Source organism: Meriones unguiculatus, chromosome 18 (genome assembly GCF_030254825.1).
Source record: "Meriones unguiculatus strain TT.TT164.6M chromosome 18, Bangor_MerUng_6.1, whole genome shotgun sequence".
Taxonomy (NCBI): Eukaryota; Metazoa; Chordata; class Mammalia; order Rodentia; family Muridae; genus Meriones; species Meriones unguiculatus.
The window spans coordinates 22,629,867-22,653,819 of NC_083365.1; the positions used below are offsets into that span (position 1 = coordinate 22,629,867).

The 23,953-nt window shown below is 37.3% G+C and overlaps 1 protein-coding gene across 6 annotated transcripts in view; it reads right to left on the reverse strand.

The window, feature by feature from the left end:
* Window positions 1–698: 698 nt before the first annotated feature.
* Knl1 (kinetochore scaffold 1) overlaps window positions 699–23,953 on the reverse strand; it is a 60,953-nt gene continuing 37,698 nt past the window's right edge. For all 6 annotated transcript variants that reach the window (XM_060372106.1, XM_060372105.1, XM_060372102.1 and 3 more), the window contains 12 exons: window positions 19,988–20,078; window positions 18,492–18,608; window positions 16,988–17,075; window positions 13,312–13,389; window positions 13,114–13,153; window positions 10,904–11,005; window positions 9,010–9,110; window positions 6,329–6,397; window positions 5,651–5,760; window positions 4,632–4,750; window positions 4,204–4,326; window positions 699–2,085 (listed from right to left, as the gene is read on the reverse strand). In XM_060372106.1, coding sequence (XP_060228089.1) covers window positions 1,986–2,085; window positions 4,204–4,326; window positions 4,632–4,750; window positions 5,651–5,760; window positions 6,329–6,397; window positions 9,010–9,110; window positions 10,904–11,005; window positions 13,114–13,153; window positions 13,312–13,389; window positions 16,988–17,075; window positions 18,492–18,608; window positions 19,988–20,078 — 1,138 coding nt within the window. In that variant the 3' untranslated portion in view covers window positions 699–1,985. The remainder of the gene's footprint in view (window positions 2,086–4,203; window positions 4,327–4,631; window positions 4,751–5,650; window positions 5,761–6,328; window positions 6,398–9,009; window positions 9,111–10,903; window positions 11,006–13,113; window positions 13,154–13,311; window positions 13,390–16,987; window positions 17,076–18,491; window positions 18,609–19,987; window positions 20,079–23,953) is intronic.

The following is a 23,953-nucleotide window of genomic DNA, read 5'->3' on the forward strand; positions in this document are numbered from 1 at the left end:
GGAACTAACTCCAAGAGCAGCAAGTATTCTTTCATTTTTTTCTCTCTAGGACAGAATTTCTCTATGAAGTCCTGGCTGTCCTAGAACTTACACTGTATACCAGGTTGTCCTTGAACTTAAAAGAGATTCACCTGCCTTTGCCTCCCCAGTGCTGAGATTAAAGGCACCAGGCACACACACAGCAAGTGCTCCTAACTGCTGAGCCGCCTCTGCAGCCCAATACAAAACATTCTTAATAGAGATAACTAATTATAAAGGATTTCAAGAAATCATTGCACTTTAATAGTGAAAAAATACTTTAAAATTCATAAGAGAAACTTAGAAAATATAAAAAATTGCCAAAACTCTAAACATAGGAAAAAACAACACCTATATAAACATAATTACATCCTTCAAAGCCAAGAAAGCAGACATCATCATTATAAGACAAATCATTCTGGGAACTCTTTTTCAAGCTTAAATATATATGTATTAAAATCTAATTTTTAGACAGCTAGGAAAAATAATTCCAGTCAGAAGGATAAATTAAATTTCATGGGAAACATCATACTGCTGACTTTACAAGATTTTTAGGACTACCTAAGGCCTTAATGTTTAAGTCAAAAGAATTTTGTGTTGACATTTGAAAGCTAAAAAAGTATGATCTCTTGATATACAGATCAAAAGTAAAAACTAGCAAAAAAGTAAGACAGCAACACTTATGGCACTAAAAGGACTTTACTCTGATATTTAAAATAAATTATAAGATACAAACATAGTTTAAATTAAATGTAAAAGAAACAAAGTGACTTTGATTAGAATTTGACTAGCACTGGAGAAAAGTCCTTTTATATCTGTCTATCTCAGAGGTAATATTGTTCATTTATTAAACAATTTATACATTGCTTTTGTATATGAGAAAAGTGTGATTTCAGAAAGCAATAGTTTTTTAATGATTGGGAGAAACTAGTACTGCAAGGTGATTATTGTCACTATTTAATTAAAAAAGTGATTGACATTGCTATATATATATCACAAATACAAAAACATTGAAATATTTACATTAAAACAAAAATGAATTTTTTCTAGAAAGAGCATACTTAAGAAAACACTAATAAACACTGTAAAGAAAATAACAAGACTCTCAAGAAAAGATGGCAACCATTCCAATAGCTCAGTGTTCGTGCTTTCTCTTAACAGCATTTCTGAAATGGAGAAGGATGAGTAGTCTATGGTTAGATACATTAGATACATTCTTTTGTTTTTAAGGAGACAAATCTCACTGCTATGTTGACAATGCTGGTCATGAAGTCACAAGATAAAGTGAGCTTCCTGCTTCAGTCTTCTGAGTAGCTGGAGCCATTGGTCTGTACCAGCACAATCTGACGGACATATTCCTACTCAATACATGCTAGGCAAACACCATAAATACACAGCTCTAAACAGGAGGAAATGATTAATCTTTGTGTTAGTAGTCCTACCTCCTCTTAAAAGTCACTCCTTAGAGATTACATTAAGACAAAGATCACTTGTTTTTTGTTGTTGCTGTTGTTTTGGTGGTACTGCACCCAGGTCTTCATGCATACAAGGTAAGTGCTCTATCACTGAGATACATTAGGGGAAATTTCTTGCAAGTCCAATTACTTGCCCTTGGGTATAAGGGTAAACAAGTTGATAGCATCCTATTTGAGACTTGATCATTTTTTTTCCTAGGTATTTAAAAACTAATGATACAAATTAGGTATGATGTCATCAGGAGGAATTTTGCTAGTTTTGTATGTTAAGACAAAGGATAAACAGTAATAGTGACTCTGATGTATCATTTAAGTACTTTTCCTGTTTGTTTTTCGACCAGGCCCACAGATAGCCCAGGCTAGCATGGACCTTGTGATCTGTCTCACCCAAGTCCTGAGGTTACAAGAGTTTGCCTCTATGCCTGGGAAAGCACATTTTTTCCTTAGTTGAGATACTTGTGATCTCTGGGTCTTATGGCCAAAGTTTCAGTCTCAGTCCTTAAGTAGATCTCGGTAAATTTGCTTGACTATATTCTTTAGGTAGTTGTCCTCTAAGGGCACTTTCGCGATAACAGCAGCAATTTCATCATGGCTAGAAAAGACAAAAGGGTATTAATTACTTTTCCTGAAAAATTTCCTGTCTCCAATTTAAGGCGTCTCATGTCCTTGGATACTATCTCTCAAGTTCCTAGAAAGCAAAAATGGCTATTTCTGGAAATAGGCAGAAAGTTAGTTGAAACTGTATTCTAAAATAAGGCTGAATAACCAATTCTATATATAACTGCAAAGTTTCTTGACCAGATTGCTTTCTTTGTTGTTTGTGTACAGTGCTAGAGATTGAACATGGGCCCTGGTACATGCTAGGCAAGCACTCTATAACTTGGTTGTGTCTCCAAACTCCCTAACTACCTGCAAACTCCCAATAAAAAAAGATTTATTTTACTTTGAACTATGTGTATCCGTTGTACAGGAATGAGCACAAGTGAGAACAGGTCCTGAAGCAGGCCGGAAAAGGGCATTGAGACCCCTGGAATTAGAATTGTAGGTGGCTGTAGGCTGCCCTATATGGTGGGTGCTGGGAACTAAACTTAGGACGTCTGAGGAATGGCAAGAATCCTTAATTACTGAGCCATCTCTCCAGGCCCTGCCCCATTACCCCCGCCATATTTTTCGTTTTTGTGCTTGCGTGCACATGTATGTTCCTGTGTGTGTGTGGGTGGATGTAGACCAAAGGTAGACAAAGAGTGTTTTCCTTAGTTGCTCAACTAATTTTTTAGACAGGGCTTTCACTGATTGACTAGACTGGCTAGCTAGTGGCTCTAGGGTTCCAGCTCTCTCTCTCTCTCTTTTTATTTTTTGGTTTTCGAGACAGTTACTCGGTGTAGGTTTGGCTTACCTAACCTCACTCTGTAGACCAAGCTAGCCTTGAGCTTACTGAGATCCACCTTCATTCGCCTCCCTAGTGCCAGGGTTAAAGTCGTGTGCGATCACTGCCCAGCTTCCAACTACTTCACTATTTCTACCCTTCCAAGAACTGGGGTTCCGGATGTGTACTGCCGTACCCTGCTTTTACCTATGTGCTAGGGATGTGATCATAGGCACTCATGCTTGTGTGGCAGGCTCTTTACCAACTGAGCCATCTGCTCTCCACATTAATTTCTTTAGCTACAAACCCCTAAACTATTGTTTGCTGATATGTGTTGTAAAAAAAGTTATCAAGTAGATCATGGTCAAATGGAGATGAGCTTGAACTTCTGATCCCGCTAAGCCTTTCTCTACAGGTGGGTGGGATTAAAGGTGTGCAGCACCACAATGTTCAATTTCAAATTTATGTGGTGATGAGAATGCAGCCCAGGCCCATGTGCATGGTACGAACTGAGCTATCTCCAGGTCCAAAAGTTTTTCTTCTTTCTTGTTTTAGGGAGAAGTGTTAGAGGCTGGTCTAATGCTAATTACTGGCACTTAAGATCTGGTTATACTTATCTTTGTTTTGTAAACCTGCCTAAGACATATCTGACTGATTGATTAACAGCCTATACCTGGGCAGGGCAGAGTGGGGTAGGCGTGGCTAAGGTTCCCATGCTTTGGGAAATCCCATGAAGAATCATGGGAAGAACAGACAGACGGGAAAAGAGGAAAGAGGAGGACACCAGGATGGGTTAGCCTGGAGAAAACATCATGTGGGCCAAGGAAGGACTCCAGTAAAGGCGTGAAAAGGCCCAGATGAAGAATAAAAGCAAGTATTTATAAGATTGTGGATGGAATATAGGACGGTTAAGGCAGATGGCACTGGATGGGGTCTGGGAGATGGATGGTGAGGTTGTTCAGACAGCATAGGAAGGAATATCTGCCCAGCCCAAGGTAAATGAGGCAGTTATCAAATCTAATAGGTGTCTGTCTCGTTATTTATGAAAGCAGGTTAAATATTACTGCCATGATAATCTTAGGGCAAATAATAAACATTATATAGCCCAACACCCATTTTATTTTTAGTTTACAACAATAAAGAAGTATTGAAAAACTGAAACCGCCACAAAAGACTAGACTCCAGCATTCACTGGAGACAATAACAAGACCACTGACTTTGAAAGAACAAATACTGGAAGAGGAAGTCAGAAAGAAGTGACAATTATCTCTCAAGGGCTTTTGGAATGAAGTAAGAAGAGTACAAAAGTAACTGGAACTCTCGTTGAGCTGGATGTTTACATACCCAGTATTCCCAAGGTGATTTTGAATAGTGAATGGTAGTGGGACCATGGGATAATAGGCTGAGAGAGACAAAGTTATCTCAAACTTTGCAAATGCTGCAGAACTGGAGAATAAAAGCCTCAATCTGTAAAAGACAAAATCCATAATTAAAAATATAAAACCAAAATAGATTAAAACACAAACATTTTCTTTTGTACTTGCATTAAGAAACTTAGATAGCTATTATTTCTTATCCTTTTCAAATAGAAAAGAAGGTATTCCATCTGGAGCAAGATAGCACAATAGTTACCTGAGAGAGAGAGAGAGATTGTACAAGTATACGCATGCACAGGCATATGAAGACCTCCCCTACTAACACAGACCCCAGATTTCTGGTGTTTAAGCCACTCAACTTTATTATAACAGCTCCAGGAAACTGAATATACTCACTCGGTATTATTCACATTTATATCCATTAGACTATAATTTGGGCCCCATCTCTTTAAAAATTCAATCTCCTCTCCAAGAAGCCTGCAATGGCTCACTACCAGTGAGAGTTCTTGAAGCATCTAGGAAAAAAAAAAAATGAAAAAGACTTTGAGTGTGTGTGCATGAAAATATCATACCAAAACACCTTATTTTGGGGTTTAGGGAGGTAGCTCTGTTGGGAGTTCAAGCGATATAGCTGGAGAGTAGTTAAAGGGACTGGCTGTGTCTTCAAAGGAACTGGCTTTGAACCCACATGACAGCCAGCAATCATCTTTAACTCCAGTTTGAGGGGAATCTGATGCCCTCTTTGGTCTCCTCAAGCAATCCACACATGTGGATCACATGTATCAGGCAAAACATCTATACACATTAAATAAAAAATAAATCTTAAAAAAAAAAAAAAGAAGAGCCTGGACCTGGCACGCACAAATGAGTGGGTCTGATCCCCAGCACTGCATAAATGAGGCATGGTAGTGCAAGTCCATAATCCCAGCACTTGGGCAGTAAAGGCAGATGAAAAGTTTATGGTTTTCCATGCCTATATAGGTCAGACTAGGCTACTGAGATCCTGTCTCAAAACAAAACCAAGTAACAGCAGCAGCAGCAGCAGCAGCAGCAACAACAACAGCACCACATTATTTTGAATATGAACTAAAAAAAGTTAACTAAAAAAGAAAACCGGTGGATGGTGGTGCACGCCTTTAATCCTAGCACTCAGGAGGTAGAGGCAGGCAGATCTCTGAGTTCAAGGCCAGCCAAAGCTACACACACTCATACACACACACCAAAATACAAACAAACAACAACAAAAAAAACACCTTTTTGATTCTTAATGGCAATCATAATCCCACAAAATGTCGAATGACTGAATATGTTTATAGTTTATAATTTTAGAGTTCTATTATATTTGCAGAATTTCAGCTCTGCGATTTGGGACAAATAGTTCGAGATTTCCTTTACATGTTTCAACAAGACTTTACCTGGGGTACTTGATGTTGTGTTGTACATTTCTTCTTCCAGAACTCCTGTTCCTCAATGTACTGAAAAATAAGCTTATGAACTAAAAGGGAGGAAGGAGGAGCTTTATCTTCTGAAGGAAAAAAAATTAAAATAAGCATATTATTTATACGTATATTTTAATAAGATGAATATTATATTACATAAACTAGAAACATTTTTCAAACTAGATGCATAAGCATTTACTTTTTTATTTTAAAACATGACTTTATCATATGTGGTTACACAGACATTCTATAATGCTTCAAGCCTAAACATATATAACAGTATTTGGTGAAAGCATAAATTTAAATGGAACATATTTCTGAGTAGAAATCTAGGCTTTCTTCACTACCTAAGTAATTGTAAGCACAACACTTAATTTTTCCTAACTGGTGAAACAGAAAATACCGCCTCATAGCACTGATATAATTAATACATGTACGTGGCATAGTAAGTAAACATAGTGCTAATTTCAAATATAGAAATAACTATTATTAATCACTGCTCATTTGCTACTAGTAATAATAATCATTTAAAAAATCTACTCAATATTTAGAATACGATCCAAGCAGTTTTATGTCTAAAGCATATTTTAAGGCCAAAGTATTAGACCTGTAAATCAACAGCAAAATGCAGAGGTTTAAGTGTTTTGAACTTACCATCTAACAGAGACTGAAAATTGAGCTCATTAATCTTCCTGTAATCCTTGTCCAAGAAAGGAAGACCAACTAAGGAGGAGAAGAAGAAAAAAATTTTTCTTTCTCTTCTCTTTCATTTCCTTTTCCCTTTTCTCCATCTCAGCAGGTTTTAACATAGCCTATGCGGGCCTCAAAATTGTATGTAGCTGAGGCTAGCCCTTGTCCTCACTTCATCTCCTGAATTATAGGCACAAATTATCATACCTGTGTTATGCAGTGCTGGAGACTGAACCTGGGGCTTTCATGAATGCTAGGTAAGCATGCTAGCAACCGAGCTATGTCCGCAGTCATAAATATATATATTTTTCTACTTTAGATTTCTATTCTTCTGGGGTAGCAGGATTGTTTTCAAGGCTTATTTTTGAGTAATATTATTCTCAGTATATGGTAAGGCTTCCCTGATATTGTTCAATAACACTGACTTACTAGGCCTTTGAAAGAAATTGAAGTATAGACTATAGCTTCTTTTGTTGTTGTTTGTTTTTGGAGACAGGATTTCTCTGTGTAACAGAGCTGGTGGCTGTCCTGGAACTCACTCTGTAGACCAGTTTGGCCTCAAACTCACAGCCTGCTGCTGCCTCCCAAGTACCGGGATTAAAGGCGTGTGCTACCAAGCCTGGCTCAGTTTTTTCCTTTTTAAAAGAAATTATAGACTAGGGTGCACCTTCTATTTTTGTTTGAGACAAGTTCTCTCTACATACCTCTGGCTGTCCTAAAACACATAGAGCAGGCTGGCCGTTAACTCAGAGATCACCTCCCTTTTCCTCTGCATCTTGAGTGCTAGGATTAAAGAAATGTACTTTAATCCTCAAGTTTTGGGTACATAAAACCAATTTATGAGCCAGGTTTGGTGGCACATGCCTTTAATCCCAGCACTCTGAAGGCAGTCAGGCAAATCTCTGAGTCTGAGCATAGCCTGGTCTATAGAGGGAGTTTTAGCACAACCACAATGACACAGAGAGCTTGTCTTGATAAACCAGAAAAGAACCCAACTCCCACCCGCACCCCCAAAATTTGGTGGGGGAAATAAAACATTCACAACAGGGAGGAAAAAAAGCCAACACTGGGTCCTGGGAAACATCAGAACCCAGAGAATATATTTTTATAACTGAAAAATACATCAAGAGCTCCTCCCTTGACGATGCAAAGATAATTTTTCTCAAGAATCAAATAAACAACAGGCAGGATGGCATACTCCTTTAATCCCATCATTCAGGAGGCAGAGGTGGGCATGTCTCTAAGAGTTTGGGGACGGCTTAGTATATATTTCAAGACTTTGTCTTAAACAAATAAAACCATATAAGGACAGTGGCTCCAACTTCTCCATATTTACTATTTCTAAACAAATGCAGTAGAAATGATTAATGCATTGGTATAATGAATTTTAGATAGCCAGTACAGCTATTTATTACAGATTCTAGTCATTACAGATTCTGTGTTTAGGACAGATGCTAATTCCTCTACACTTTAAGTTATTTCCTGCTTCTCAAATTCTGATTGTTTTCTTCTTGTTGAGTGCTTTAAGTATTGGCTATATATTAGGTACTACAGATGGCATGAGAGAAATATATGCAAGGGTTAGAGAGATGCCTCAGTTTGGTTACCAGCACCCATTAAAGGCTCATAATCTCTTGAGATTCCAACTTCAAGGGATCCATTGGCTTCTGGACCCTGTGGATGCCCAAACACACATATACACACACACATGCTGAAAAACATATACATGAAGAGTAAAACTTAAAACAAACAAACAAAAAAATAAACATGATCATGCCATAGAGTCTAGCTACTCTGAATGGGTTATCTATATAGAGAACTTTTAAGAGGATTGTGTTTTGTTTTGTTTTGTTTTTTTCTCCTCCCCACAATGCTCCAGACAGAACCCAAGGCCTTGAGTACACTAGGCAAAGTGCTTTACCACTGAGCTACATCCCTAGGCCAGGACTTAACTTATGAAGTACAAAAATAGAATTAATCAAGAATAACAGCCGGGCTAGAGAGATGGTTCAGAGGTTAAGTGCCCTGGCTGCTCTTCCAAAGGTCCTGAGTTCAATTCCCAGCAACCACAGTTTACAACCATCTGTAATGAGATCTGGTGCCTTCTTCTGGCATGCAGGTGTATAAGCAGAAGACAGAGTACTGTATACATAATAAATAAATCTTAAGAAAAAAAAAAAAGAATAACAGCCATTCAAGTAAATTCTCTAACACACGCACACACACACGTAGGAAAGAAAAAAAACCTTACTTGGATAGAGAGAATTTTATTATCTAAACGGACTCAATGCCAGCTGTACTTTTATTGTTTGTTAATACCTTCTGAGATAGGGTCTTACCATGTAGCCATGATCCTGCCCAGCCATGGCCCCATTCTCAGTTCTACCATATTCTTTGTTCATTAACATAAAATGGTTTCATGCAAGGGTAGCAATAAAGCATAAACACAGCATGCAGGAGCTCCTGTGTTCAATCTCTAGCAAACTTCTCCAAACTATTATCACTAAAGTAACTTACCCTTCTAAGATTCTCAGCAATGTTGTCATTTTGTCAGAGTTATTATTGTAATAAAATGTGGGTTCCTATCTTTAGAAAATGGGGTCATTCATTTCTCTGCAGAGCATTATTTTAGCTTTGCTGCTTACCTACTGGCTCTCCAAAGGTGATGATGAGTTCTACTGAGTCATAAACAAAGGTAAATACAGCTTGATCATCACTCCACTCAATGATATCCCACTCAGACAAACTAGAAAAGGAAAAACAAGAAAAGTAAGTCTTTCTTCTTTTCTAATGCTAGGGATCAATGCAAGAAATTACTAGCCCAAATGAACAGTTTCTGATACCATTCAGATAGTACCAATAACAGCTACTATTTTTGCAGCCCATTGGATTGGAAAATAATATTTTGATTTAAATAATTTGAATGGCCAGATTGGGGAGGGTATACATTTTCAATCCTAGCCCTTGGGGGGCTGAAGCAGACAGATCACCTTAAGTTTTAGGTTAGCCTGTGTTACACAGTGAGATGTTGTCTTTTTGTTTCTTTGCTGTTTTTTTTTTTTTGAGACAGGGTTTCTCTGTGTAGTCCTGGACTTACTTTCTAGACCAGGCTGGGGATCAAGGATCATCCATCACCACACTGGATGAAATGTTGTGTTAACATACACAACAAGTACTTTGACAACATATAATAAAATAAAAACAATATAAAGAATATTGGTTTGATCCTTGTGCAAGGATAATACAAAAATTTGTAAAAATTTTCATACATACATGTATATATGGAGACTGATCACTAATAGAAAGTTTATCACCAATAAAAACCTTCTGAGGAAAAATAACACAAAACCTTGAAAAATATGACTGCATCATCTTGTGGGTTTTGTTTGTTTTGGTTTTTTGTTTTAGTTTTGTGTCTGTGTGTCAAGTTCTTGCTGTATACCCCTGGTTGGCCTAGAACTTACCATGCAGATGAAGCTGATAAAGAGCTTACAGCAATTCTTGGGCCTCTAGTTCCCAAATACTGGATTGTTCAGACATGATTCAATCTTATATATTTGAAAGAAATCAGAACTCAATCTTGAGTCATATATTGGAAGCGAGGGGGCCCTTTTTGATAAAAAAGTACTAAAGATATGCCTTTAAATGTTCATCTTGCCAGGCGCGTTGGCACATGCCTATGATCTTAGCACTCTGGGAGGCAGAGGCTAAGGCAGGTGGACCTCTGTTATTTTGGGGCCAGCCTAGTCTAAACTGTGAGTCCAGGACAGCCAAGCCCTGTCTCAAAAAAAAAAAAAAAAAAAAAAAACAAAACCCAAAATCTTATCTTATGTGTACATGTATGTGCCTGATTATATGTGTGTGCACTACATGATGTAGGAGCCTGCTGAGGTTCCTACACTGGATCCCCTAGAACTAAACTTATAGGTGGTTGTGAGCTGCCATGTGGATGCTGGGAAACAAAGTGGGTTATTTGCAAGAACAAACGCTTAACAACTTAACTAGCTCTCCAGCCTCAGAAATACTTAAAGGTATTTTAAACTTAACACATGGCCCTAAATGTTTCTACCTTAGTTTCGAAGGACACTGACTTTTTTTCAAAAGTCTGCACAATAATATAGGTTACTAGTTCTCAACCTTTTGAGGGTCAAATGTCCCTTTCACAGGAACTGCTTAAGACCACTGTAAAACATAGATATTTACATTATAATTCAAACAGTTGCAAAATTAGAGTTATGAAGTAGCAATGAAATAATTTTATGGTTGGGGTCACACAACATGAGGAACTTTATCAAAGAGCTGTAGAGTTAGCAAGGTAAGACTCACAGCTGTAGGCAATTAAAGCTGAAATTGCTAGGTGTTGTGATGTTGCAGGGTGACGTTGGGTATTCCTGAGAAGATGAGGCATAATGATTGGTTGGACCCAGAAATTCTAGGAATTCTAGGCAAACCTGAGCAAAGGGAAAGGCTCCAAAAAACTATAGTAATATATAAGGTACAGGATAGAACAAAAACTAAGTAACATCTGCTTTTTCTTACCTCAATTGATCCAGTAATTCTTCAGTATTAGTTGTTTGTTCTTTTATAAATTCTATCTGAGCAAGAGTCTGTGTTTTCTGTGTCTCTACTTCTAAGAACCTCCTGCAAATAAAATCAGGTATTTACAGAAAAGCACAGTATTTGTTAGTGAGTTCAGTGTAACAAGATTTCTGGAAGATGGGCAATGACTCAGTTGATGAAAGAAGTTTCCCTGTGAAAGCATGATGACCTAAATTTGGATACCTGGCAAAGCAATGCCGTGCATGTCTGTAACAGTGTTGGGGACAGATCCGTCAGAGACAGATGAATCCTGGTGCTTGTTGACTAGTCAGTCTAGTGAATTGGAGAAGTCTGGGTTTAGTGAGAGACTTTGTCTTAAAAGATAAGGTAGAGGCTGGCCATGGTGATATACACCTTTGATCCCAGCACTGATGGCAGAGGGAAGCAGATCTCTATGGGTTCAAAGTCTGTCTTCATCTACAAAGTAAGTCCCAAGCCTGCCAGGGCTACATAGTGAAATACAGGCTTTAATAATAATAATTTTTTAAAAAGGTGGAGCAAGACATAGAGACACCTGATATCAATTCTGGCTTCCACATACAGGGCAGTACACCTACACACACATACACTATACATATAAACTATACATTAAACGTCTTATGATGAGTTATAGGCTGGATAACTATCAATGAGATCATTAAAAACAGAAAACATTAATATAGTTCTAATTAGAAATAGTATATAGTATTGACTCTCAATTTCAGATCAAATAAGTTTTCTTTGGGTTTCCATGTTCTTGAAACGTGATTATTAAAATTTATTATCTTTATTTTTAGTATAAGAATAAATGCAATCCCTTTCTTTGATGAGATTAGGTCTCACTCTAAAACTCAAACTGGGTAGGAACTTACTTGAGGCTAGCCTTGAATTTACAAGAATCTTCTTGTTTCAGCCTCCTAAATGCTAAGATTATAAGCATGTACCAACATACCCAGAGTTCTGTCAACTTAATTTCAATCAAATATTACTATCTGTCAAATTAATGTTTGTCAACTCAAATTTTATTTATCATTATTTACATGCAATTTCTTTCTTTTTTAAATTAATGATTTATTTATTTTATATACATTGGCATTTTCCTATATGCCTGTCTGTGTGGGGGTGTACAATCTCCTGGAGCTGGATTTATAGAGACAGTCATAAGCTGCCATGTGTATGCTGCCAATTGATCCTGGATCCTCTGGAAGAACAGACAGCACTCTTACATATGCATACATGTATGTATGTATGTTTTTTCAAGACAGAGTTTCTCCGTGTAGCCCTGGCTATCCTAGACTCCCTTTGTAGACCAGGCCTCAAACTCACAGAGATCCACCTGTCTCTGGCTCCTGGGTGCTGGGATTACAGGCTTGTGCCACCATGCCCAGCCAGTTAGTACTCTTCAGTGCTAAGCCACCGCTTCAGCCCCTACATTTAATATCTTCTAAGCTTAAAATTAAGATTCATAAGCCAAGAAATAGAAAATGTAGAAGTCTTACACAAAAGTAAAATAGTGAAATGTTTATTTTCTTTAATATTTCAAAAATGAGAAATATTACCTTAGATGACTGTCTCATAAAATATTAATTATAACCAAAAGCATTGTTGACTGAAATGTTCTTTAGGACCTAATTCAAAGTGGAATAATATTCTCATATACATAAATAAAAGGCTCACGGTTCTTGTAAACCTCTGGAGGTAAGAGGCCTTGTGGACTTCACTTTCATATTTTCTTCATAAAATACATTTTTTTTAAAGAATTCTTTATTTCATGTTGTTTGTGTGTACAGCATGTACATGCCTAGTGCCCATGGAGGTCAGAAGAGGGTGGTGAATTTCCCCAGAACTTGAGTTACAGAGAGTTGTCCAGTGGGAAGGAAACTTCTGCAAGAACAAGTTCTCTTAACCACTGAGCCATCGCTCTAGTTGATGCCTCCTCCGTATGTGCCATATGTGGGTGTATGAGACAGAGAGAGAGAAAGAGACAGAGACAGAGAGGCGCACATATGTGTGTGAATGTATTGAGAGAGACAGGATGTCACTACATAGCCTTGGTTAGGGCTACCCTGAAGCTCCCCATGCAGACCAGTGGACCTAAAATGCAGAGATTAAATCATTAGTCACCGTATCTAGCAACTTCATACTTTCTAAACATTCAACAGTTAGCTGACCTTTGAAGGTCCTCCTCTTCAGTTTTCAGCTGTTCCAGTTCTAAGAAAACAAAACAAGCATAAAAAGAACACCAGTAGAAAGTTAACCACAAAAATCATTTTAGTTTACTGTGAATTCTGACCCAATCTCATCTAACATGTAACTGAACTCAACAGAGCTTTTCTCTCAGGACTTATCTCCTTAACTAAATAAGTTACCTTTCTCTGCATCTCTCATTTCAGAATTCCATTCTTCCATTGGATCATCTTTCTCTTCACTCTCCAAATTCTTAGTTTCTAAGGTAAAAATCAAGCAATACAGAAACTCCAGTCAAAAGTAATTCATTAAATATCAGAGAAATAGATGGCTCAGAATGAAATATTGGTAATATTCACAAATACTCATCATCCTCTGCTAATAAAGTCCTGAACCACAACTTCTGTTAACAGATAAGTGAACTTTGAGTTAATGACAGAGATCTCACCTTGTACTTATAAAAAGCATTTACTATTATTACTTGTGTGTGTGAGTGTGACTATGATATGTATGTGTATGAGTGTAGGTGAACTCCAAGGTCAGAAGACAACTTTTGGGAGTCAGTTTTTCCCTCCCATCACGGGTTCCGAAGATCAGAACTCAGGTCAGCAAGCTTATGCCACAGCACTGCTGGCCCTTCTCTAATACTTTAGAGACAAGGTTTTGCTCAGACACTGCTCAGGATAGCCATAAACTTGTCATCTTCCTGTCAAAGTCTTCCAAGTAATTAGGATTACAGGTGTATCACCATGCCCAGTTTGTTTCAGGTTAGCATTTAAAATATTTTTCTATTTGACAAAGCATGTAGGCAAGCTGGCCTCACTGAGTAAGCTGATGATGACCATTGATCCTCCTGGGAAAAGGCTAAAAAACCCAAGGCTAAAGGTTTGTTAGCTCAAACCCCAAAAGCTAGAAGCTGCGGAGCTGAAGCCTAAGCTAAAGCCAGAGCTTACACTAAAAGCTATTTCTATTTCTACATACTGCCTTAGATACCACTAAACTCAAAGTCCCTCCTACTCTTCCATCCCTCTCAGCTGGTTTCTTGTTCTGCCTCTTAACCTACAGTTACCTTTATTAAATCCTGTGTACAGAAAGCTCTTGGATTAAAAGTATGTACTAAGCCTGGGTGAACCAAATCATAGTCACTTTTTTTTTTTTACAATAAAAAAGTTCTTGGATTAAAGGTGTGTGATAGGGCTCAGCCACATAAAAAAACAGGGTTTTACAGTTCACAATTTTGGGGTTTACAATGTGATCAAATATCCTGCAACAGTATATTTTTTACATGTATTAATTCTCAATAGTCTGTTGTTCTCTCTGTGTGTGTGAATGCACATGTATCTGGGTATTTGTTTTAAAGAAACCATTTCACTCTGTAGTTTGGGCTGGCCTCATACTCATAGCAACCAACATGTCTCAGCTTTTCAAGTGATGGGATTAGAGATGTGGGCTATGCCTGGTTTCTCTTCTTTTTTACTTTTTATACTCCTATTCATCTTTCAGATCTTAGCTAAAAAGTCTCTTCTGTATGTAGAGCAGCTCTGATCTCATCACTAAGTCAGACTTCTATTGAAGTATCTCAGCCCCTTATAATATCTTCTAAAGGATTTACTGTAAAATTGTTTTTGCTGAGGAAGGATGTTTTGGTATTTTTGTTCTCTTGAGGAAAGGTCTTATATAACATAGGCTGGCCTCAGACTCCTGACTCCATTTCCTACAATCTGAGAAGCTAAATGTGTAATACCACACCCAACTTATTTGTTTAGTGTCTATAGTTGCTTCTCGATTAAAAGTTCCATAAGGAGTGAGCATGGCAGGATATATACGTAATCCCAGTAGTTTATGGCCACTCTCAACCACTTGTCAGTCTATAGTACATGATATCCTGTCTGAGGAAAAAAAAAAGTTCCACAAGGAGTGTGTTCCGATTTGCTTAGTTTGCATACCATTTATATGTTGACTGAATGCTATGCACTCAACATATAAAAGGTATGCAAAATAACCAAATTTGTAAAATGAGTAATGAAAGAGTAGCCATTTAATGCTACCTAAAGAGGGAAACACAGCTGTTGCTTGTTTTTTGAAGTCCTGAGAAGATTAAATCCAAAAATTTGAAAATGCTCTACCACTGAGCTATGCTTTAATCCCAGCACTCAGGAGGCAGAGACAGGTGGATCTCTGTGGGTTCAAAGCCGGCCTAGTCTACAGCATGCGCTCCAGGACAGCCAGGGTTACACAGAGAAACCCTGTCTCAACAACAACAAGAATAAGAGCCAATGAGACAGTGCGGCAGGTAAAGCAAGCCTGAGATAGATCTCAGAAACCCAAAATATTCAAAGAAAACTAACACCCAAAAATTGCCTTCTGACCTCCATATATGTCCTCCAGGGTGCAGACAGCCCCAGAATACACTCAGAATAAAAGTGTAAATAGGGGCTGGAGAAATGACTCAGCAGTTACCAACACTGCCTGCTCTTCCAGAGGAGCAGGTTTGATTCTTAGTACTCACATTCAGCACACAATCATCTCTCAGGCCAGTTCCGGGGAACCTGATGCCTTCTTTTCGCCTCCATGGGTACTGTATGGATACAGTGCACATGCAGGCAAAACACTCATATGCTTAAAATTAAAAAAAAAAAAGAAGAAGAAAGAAAAAGATAAAAGAAATATCTTGGGCTGGAGAGATAGCTCAGAGGTTAGAGCACTGTCTGCTCTTCCAGAGGTCCTGAGTTCAATTCCCAAAAACCACGTGGTGGCTCACAAACATCTATACTGAGATCTGCTGCTCTGTTCTGGCATGCAGGTGTACATTCAGGCAGGACACTGTATACATAATAAATAAAACTTAAAAAAAATCTTAAAACAATAAAGGTGCGAGAGGCAGAGACAGGTGAGTCTCTGTGAGTTCGAGGTTAGCCTGGTCTACAAAATGAGTCCAGGAGAACCAAGGATACACAGAGAAAAACCAAAAAGCCAAAAAACCCAAACTTAAAATTACACACACTAAGGAACAAACCAATCAAGCAAACAAAGAGTTGTGATAAACAACAACAACAACAAAATACTGCACATGGAGGCACTCCATGTAATATCAGCACTCAGGAGGAAAGCAAAGATCCCAAGTTCAAGAGTAGGTTAGGCAAATCCAAGCCAGCTTGGGTTACACAGACTCTGTCCCCCAAATAAGCAAAACTGTTCAACATTATGATATATGTTATGAAGAGCTCTGCAAAAGGGCTAAATTTTCTGGGCATCTCTTCTTTATTGCATAGTAAATTAAGTTTTATTATCATTTTTTAATTACCTTTATTTTGTGTGAGAAGGTATGTAGCACAGCATGCCTATGGAGAGCAGAGGAAACCTTGTGGGAATCAGTTCCCTTCTTCCACCATTTAGGCTCCAAGAACCAAACTCAGGTCATAAGGCTTGGTGGCAAGCACCTTTACGTACTGAGCCATCTCATTAGCCAAAAAAAAGTGTTTTAATTTGCTCCAATTAAAGAACTCAGGGTGCAGGACTGGAGAGTGGTTAAGAGCACTGTCTGCTCCTCCAAAAGACCCAGGTTCAATTCCCAGCATCCACATGGCAGTTCACAACTGTCTGTAACCCCAATTTCAAGGGATCTGACACCTTCACACTAATGCATATGAAATAAAATAAATTAAAAAACAAACAAACAAAAAAATAACTCAGGCTGCTAAAACAGCATACTAAGACCAAGGTTTCTACGTTAGAGAAAAATATCCCTTAACTTTTTATGTAGTTCCAGGGGTTGACCCTAAGGCCTTTTGCATGATGGGCAAGTTTTCTATCACACAGCTCTATCCACAGCCCCTAGGAAAGTATTAAATACTTCACCTATTTCCACTTCAGTGAGACAGTTAGTGATCTTCTTAAGTATGTTGTCCAACTCATTTATCTTAATCTGAAGTTTCTTCTTCTCATTCTAAACACAGAATGACAGATTATAAAGCTTAACCTTCAAACAATCCTTTAATAGTTCAATTACTGTCATGCCCATAAATAGGCAAACCTTCTTTTCCTTTTTTATTTGGTAATACTGGGGACTCAACATGCAGGTCACATGAAATACGGCTGCCCTTTATTCCTATCCATTTTTTTTTTAACTTTTTTTTTTTTTTTTTTTTAAAGGACAGGATCTTACTATATTGCCCAGGCTAGCCATGAACTTGTGATAATCCTGCCTAATTCCAAATAGCTGGAAATACAGGCCTGTGCCACCATACTGGCATGAAAAGGCAAATCATAAATTAAGGTCAAGACTTTTAGTCTGGACTTAAAAAAATTATTATTACTTTAATTTAAAGAGACAAGTTAATTTTGTATTTTTTTATAATAAGCATGTCTTTTCTATACGCTCATGAATTATATGAATAATAATATTTATTGCCTTGAAAAGGGTTATTTTTTTTTTTCTGTGATTAGATAAATATGGGAAACACTGGTCAAACAGAATTGCAGCCTTTTTAATGTGTTTTTCTGTTTACTTTTGTTGTTGAAACACAGGTTCTTGCTATATGGACCAGAATTTATAGCAATTCTCCTGCCTCAGCTTCCTGTAGGTATGCACACAAGGCACAAATATTCTTAATTTTTTTATTTCCATAAAAGATGATACTATATACAACACTTCGTATTCTTAATTGTCAGTACCTGTTAAACAGAGCTACCTTGCTTGTTTGCTCTTATGTACATGCTTATATTAAGCATGAACACCTACATTTCTGTCTCTGAAATGGGAAATTGAACAAATGCTAAGCAAATGTTCTCCATTTGCTACATTCTCAGTGCTATTTGTAGAGCCTTTTTAACAGGAAAAGGATAAACACATGCAGATACATACACAAGTAAATATGGATATAAGGAAGATAGTAGTGCCATCTGGATGAATGGGGACACAGAATCACAAAGATTTTATTTCAATATAAAATGTCATAAAATGCATGACTACGAGATGAGATATAGCCCATATTAGTAACTATATTTAATTTTACTTGTAATGACAAAGTTTAAAGCTTTTGATTAATAGAACCTCACTTTTTTAAAAAAGATTTATTTATTTATCATTTATACAATGTTGTGTTTTGCATGTATACCTGCAGGCCAGAAGAGGCACCGGATCTCATCATAGGTGGTTGTGAGCCACCATGTGGTTGCTGGGAATTGAACTCATGACCTCTGGAAGAGTAGCCAGTGCTCTTAACCTCTGAACCATCTCTCCAGCCCCCGAACCTCACTTTTTTAAACAAGCTTTTATCCAACCCTATTTATGTATCTCCTACAAAGCATTTCATATTTCACATCTACTATACATTACTGTATATTAACCATCTCAAATTACCTCAGCTGAATGTACCAATTTGTTATACAGAGCCACTTTTCCTTGGTGAGTGAAGACTTTTGTCATCTTGGTATAACGTGATTTTATTTTGTTAAGGTAAATTCCATAAGTCTTCAGCTGTAAGAGAGAGTTAAAGAGTACACTGTACTAAAATAACAAGTCAGATAAGTAAGGCCTGGGAAGACAGGGTCAATTTCCTAGATTCTGATTCCTACGGCAAACACTTTTCATTTGCAAATTTAATTTCCTGGCTGATCTAGAACTCATTATATAGACCTGGTTGGTCTTAAAAGTGTGTTCTTCCTATCTCTGCCTCTAAAGTGCTTCTACATATCTATTTAAGAATAGAAGAATAAAATTAAAGACTTCAGTTTTGATTCTTGCATTTAATTTTCTTATTCATTTTACAAACTAGAAAATGACTGACTTTTAAATCACAAAATACTATTGTGTGTATATTTTTTTCCAAGTTAAATTAGTCATCACACATTGGAAAGGTTGTATTTAACAGTTACTTGGTGATAATTGGGTGAGACCACAGCAGCACACTACATCTAAGAATAAACTAAAGAACTGCACACCATTAAGCAAGAGTTCTTTTTTGTTTATTAGGGACAAATATTTTGATACAGGATTTTTTTCTGTGTAGCCTTGGCTGCCCTTGAACTCAGATATTGACTTGCCTCTGCTTTCCAAGAGCTAGAATTAAAGGTGGCTGTAGAAGAATTTTAATCCAGCAACATGGAAGCTCTGATCTCATCCAAAGACCTTCTAGAACCAGACAGAATGTAGACACGCTTTTAGTATATACATTTAATCCCAAACAATGAAGGTAAAGTTAGTGAATAGAAGGAAGCAGCTATGTTTAAAAGTGACATTTACTTGAGAGGCAGACAAAATGATGAATCAGAGAAAGATCTGACAGAATAAATCAGAGAAGGGATATGGCCAACTCTCATGAGAGGAGAAAGGAAAGAGAAACAACTTAAGAGAGCAGCGCAGAGGAGAGGAGGCAGGTTTACAAGGAAAGTTTTATAGAGACAGGTTAAAAAGAGAATGAACTAGACACAAATCAAGACAGAATGAGCTGGAGAATGAGGAGTCAAAAGATTAGAACTGACTGCTAGAGTTAGTTTGAGGCCAAGCAGAGCAATTCAGTCAGAAGCTGAGAGAAGCCAGTTTAAATCAGTCACCTTTGAGAGGAGTTTGAGCCAGAATAGGTGAGATGAACCAGCCAGCCAGAGTTCAGAAAGAGCTAGAAAGAATGAGCTTACTCAGTAGTAAGTCTCAGAGGCTAATGACATTCTAGGCCCAGGTTAGATTATACGGAGGCTAGAAGCTTCCAGGACTAGGTTAGCAGATGGGTGCAGGAAGCCTCCGAGACAACAATTACATCAGGAGAGTAAAAGTTACTTTTACAGGTGTGTACCACCAAAGCAGGAAAAGCAAGAGTTTAAATGTGTCAAATCATATTCACAAAAATGACATAAAAATACCTCTTCATCGGAGTAGTCTTTCATTTTTTCCCACAAGTTCCTGTTTACATCAGTCAATAGTTTATCTTGGTTCAATGCAGACACCTTTAATCTAAAACACACAAAAATGTAATACAGGATTTAGAATTCTGCTTGAATAAATCATCTTAATCATGGAGCCATTTTAATTATATTTAGTTTTATTTTTTCCTACATAGACGTGGGAATTCACTCAGGATATATGGCCAGTGTTTCAGAAGTTAAGAATGTTACAATGAGCTGGGTGTGGTCATGAACGCCTTTAATACCAACGTTTTTGGGCTCCCAAAAGATGTTGTCACCAGCAGACAGCAGAAAGCAATTTTTGAGAATAATGCCCCTTTCTAAGAGATAAGGTAGGTGGTTTTTTTTCTTGGCCCTTCAATATGTGATGGATATTTGTTTTTAGTAGGATTGGTTCCAAGTTGTGAAAGGTCTCCTTGGTCAGGAGGAAACAAAGTAAAGGAGGTTAAATCCAGGGATTTCATTCTCTCTTTCTTATTCTTTCCTTTATCCTTTCTCTCCTATGGAAGTGTTGGGGGAGGAGGGGAAGGATGAAAAGAAAAAAAGGGGGTGGGATATAGAAATGATATATGAATAATAAAATGTTAGATTTTTTAATCTACTCTTACAGATCTTCGTATATTGATACAAAATTAAGGTTATATTTATTTCTTTGGTATAGATCTTTGTATACTGATACAAAATTAAGGTTATCTTTGGTTATACTGGTATAGATCTTTACATACTGATACAAAAATAAGGTTATATTTCATTTACAACATACTATCAACTCTTTTTAAGGTATTGTACCTATATAATTCTTAAAAATGTAATGTGAAGGGCTGGAAAGATGGTTCAGTGGTTAAGAGCACTGTCTGCTCTTCCAAAGGACCCAGGTTCAAGTCCTAGCACCCACATGGTGGCTCACAACAGTCTGTAACCTCAATTCCAAGGGATCTGACATCTTCACACTAATAAACAAAAAAATAAAATTAAATAAATTATTTAAAAGTACAGTGTGAATTATTTTAAAAATATAGTGTAATGTTCTAGTCCGTTTGAAAGCTACTATCCCAAACTGTTTAGGACAATTAAGAAATGCAAGTTAATAGTCAGTCAATCAAACTTGTGGTTTTGTTAAGTACTAGTTTAATCACAGGTGTTTTCTAAGTTAATCAGCTAGCAGACAGCTGGAGACAAGCAACTATTCAAATACATGAAGATAGTTAGTCTTCAAAGACTTATAGAATATGGCATTTAAAGATGTTGTATTAATTTAAGACTTTCTTGACAATGACACATGTCAGCTCCTGGCAGCACCCCATACTACTTCAAAGATGATGATGTGCATTGAAGAATCTCCTTATGGAGTTTGCTCCAAATGTGGCAAGCTTCCACTGGGCAATAAATTGCCCTTGCTTCAATTGCTGAAGTGTGCTGTCCAAGCTTTGGCCAAACAGGACAAAAAGAAAGTCCACTGCAGAACTCTGCCAAAACAAGGCAGAGAAGTCCTCCACAATTACTATTTGATAGAAATATCTGTCAGATAGTCTGGGCCAGTAAGACAAAGAGATGGATGCTCCAACGTTGCAGAGCAATCTTGGGTGATCATGCAGGAGGTCGGCGATCTCTTTCATTTCTATGGTTTTGAAAGATGCTTTCTTTGCACTTTCTGTCTATTCAGGTAACATTTATCCTTCTCAGGTCTCTGATGGGGTTGAAGACTATATAGTTATAGTTTCACAGTTACGCTTAAGTTGTTTAGGATTTTAGAAAATTGTTTTAAGCTCTAAAAAGAATTTTTAGGTTGGTAAATGCAAGTTATGATAGAAAGTAACTTTGAACTCCCTAAGAGAGGATAGATAGTACTTTCTCTAAGGATGCTAAATACATATGGACTGGACATTGTGACTGCAATTCCTACCAGACTCTACATAGTTTACTGATGCTAAAGAGTCTTTTGTTTAAACAAAAAGGGGGAAATATGCAGGATATTTGATCACACTGCTAACTCTAAGACTGTGTAGTAGAAAAACCTGTGTCTGGTTGTGGTATAACTCAGCCCTAGCACACACCTTTAGCCCAAGAGCTAAATAAAGTCAACCATAGGTCAGAGGCAGAGCAAGCAACCAACTAACAGGGAGTAAACAGACAAGAGGGTCATTGAGTTAAGGGTAATTAAGACAGTGTGGAGAATGAGAAAGGCAAGTTTTTACCCTAGCATCTGGCTCTTATGTCTTTATTGGTAAAATTGAAAGATTGGGAGTCTCTTTTAAAATAACACTGTATGTTTCCTGTATTTGGTTATTGTTTGATGCAAAGCAGAAATTTAATGTAATGAATTGTGTAAGAGTGCTGCATTGGCAATCAAGGGATATTATAACCATTAAGAGACTGGGGTAGGAAGATTGCCTGGAAGGGCCAACCTAGACTAGGGTCTCTTTGAAGGCCCTGTCTCAAAAAAAAAAAAAAAAAAAAACAAACAAAACTCAAATAATACTTATAAGTAAGTACTGATTATGGGAGTTAAGAACTTTTTATTCAGCTGGGCATGGAGTTAAGAACTTTTTATTCAAAGTGTATGGTGGTATACACTTTCAATCCTAGAATTTGGGAGGCAAGTGGATCTCTGTGAGTGCAAGGTCAGTCTGGTCTACAAAGTGAGCTCCAAGACAGCCAAGGCTACACACAGAGAAACCCTGTTTTGAAAAACCAAAGGGTAAAACAATAACAACAACAACAAAACTTGGTATTTAGAGGACCCAAGTTCAGTTTACAGTACCCACGTTGGGTAGTTTACAACTGCTTTAACTCAATCACCAGAAAGTCTAATACCTGCCTTCTTTGGGCATCTGTGCTCTTATGTGCACACACACAAACACACATACACAGACAATTTAAATAATAAAAACAAAAAATTTAAGTAAAAAAAAAAAAGAAAGTAATGTTACAAACCAAAACTTTTCTAACAATAGGGAGGGAAGAGAGAAAGAGGGTGGAACTGGGAGGAGAGGAGGGAAGGGGGCTACAAGGATGTGAAGTGAATAAATAAATGAGAAAAAATCCTTATAAATTTTTCTAACAAGAATTCCTATATAAAAAAACAAAAATAAAAGAATTCCCATATCACTCTATTTGCTTAATGTAAGCAAAAACACATTGCTTTCATCCTTTTTTAAAAAAAAGATCTTATTTATTTATTTATTTATTTAGTAGTGTTCTGTTTGCATGTACACCTGCATGCCAGAAGAGAGTAACAGATCTCATCATAGATGACTGTTGAGCCACCACATGGTTGCTGGAAATTAAACTCAGGACCTCAGAAAGAGCAGACAATGCTTTTAACCTCTGAGCCATCTCTCCAGCTCTGCTTCCAACTTCAAGATATTATATAATTGCTGTGAATTTGTAATTAATTTTTAAGTAAAAGTTCTCAATTTAGCTCAAACTTTAACTTTTACAAAATAGCATTGATAAAAACCGCAGAGTGAAGCTGCATGATGGCACGCACAATGCATGTTGAGACGAGACTGATAGGAATTCAAAGACAGCTTGAGCTATAAAACATGAGCTCTTGATTGGCCTGGCACGATGAGACATTATTCTGAAAAAATAAAATAAGGAAAGGCAAGCTATTATAATTTCAATATTTACTAATAAGTAGCGAAGATAAGTAGTTGCAGGATATTTGATCCCATTGTGAACCCCAAGATCGTGAACTGTAAAAGCCTGTTTCTTTTTTGGTGTGGCTCAGATCTAACACATATCTTTAACCCAAGAGCTTTCTGTTTACTCTAAACACGTACTTATGGTTTTGGCTCAGCCCTACCACACACCTTTAATATAAGAACTAAATTAAGTAAATCATAGGTCTAGGTCAAGAGGCAGAACATGAAACCAGCTGACAGGGATTAAACAGAAAGGAGGGACAGTGAGAGAAGGGTA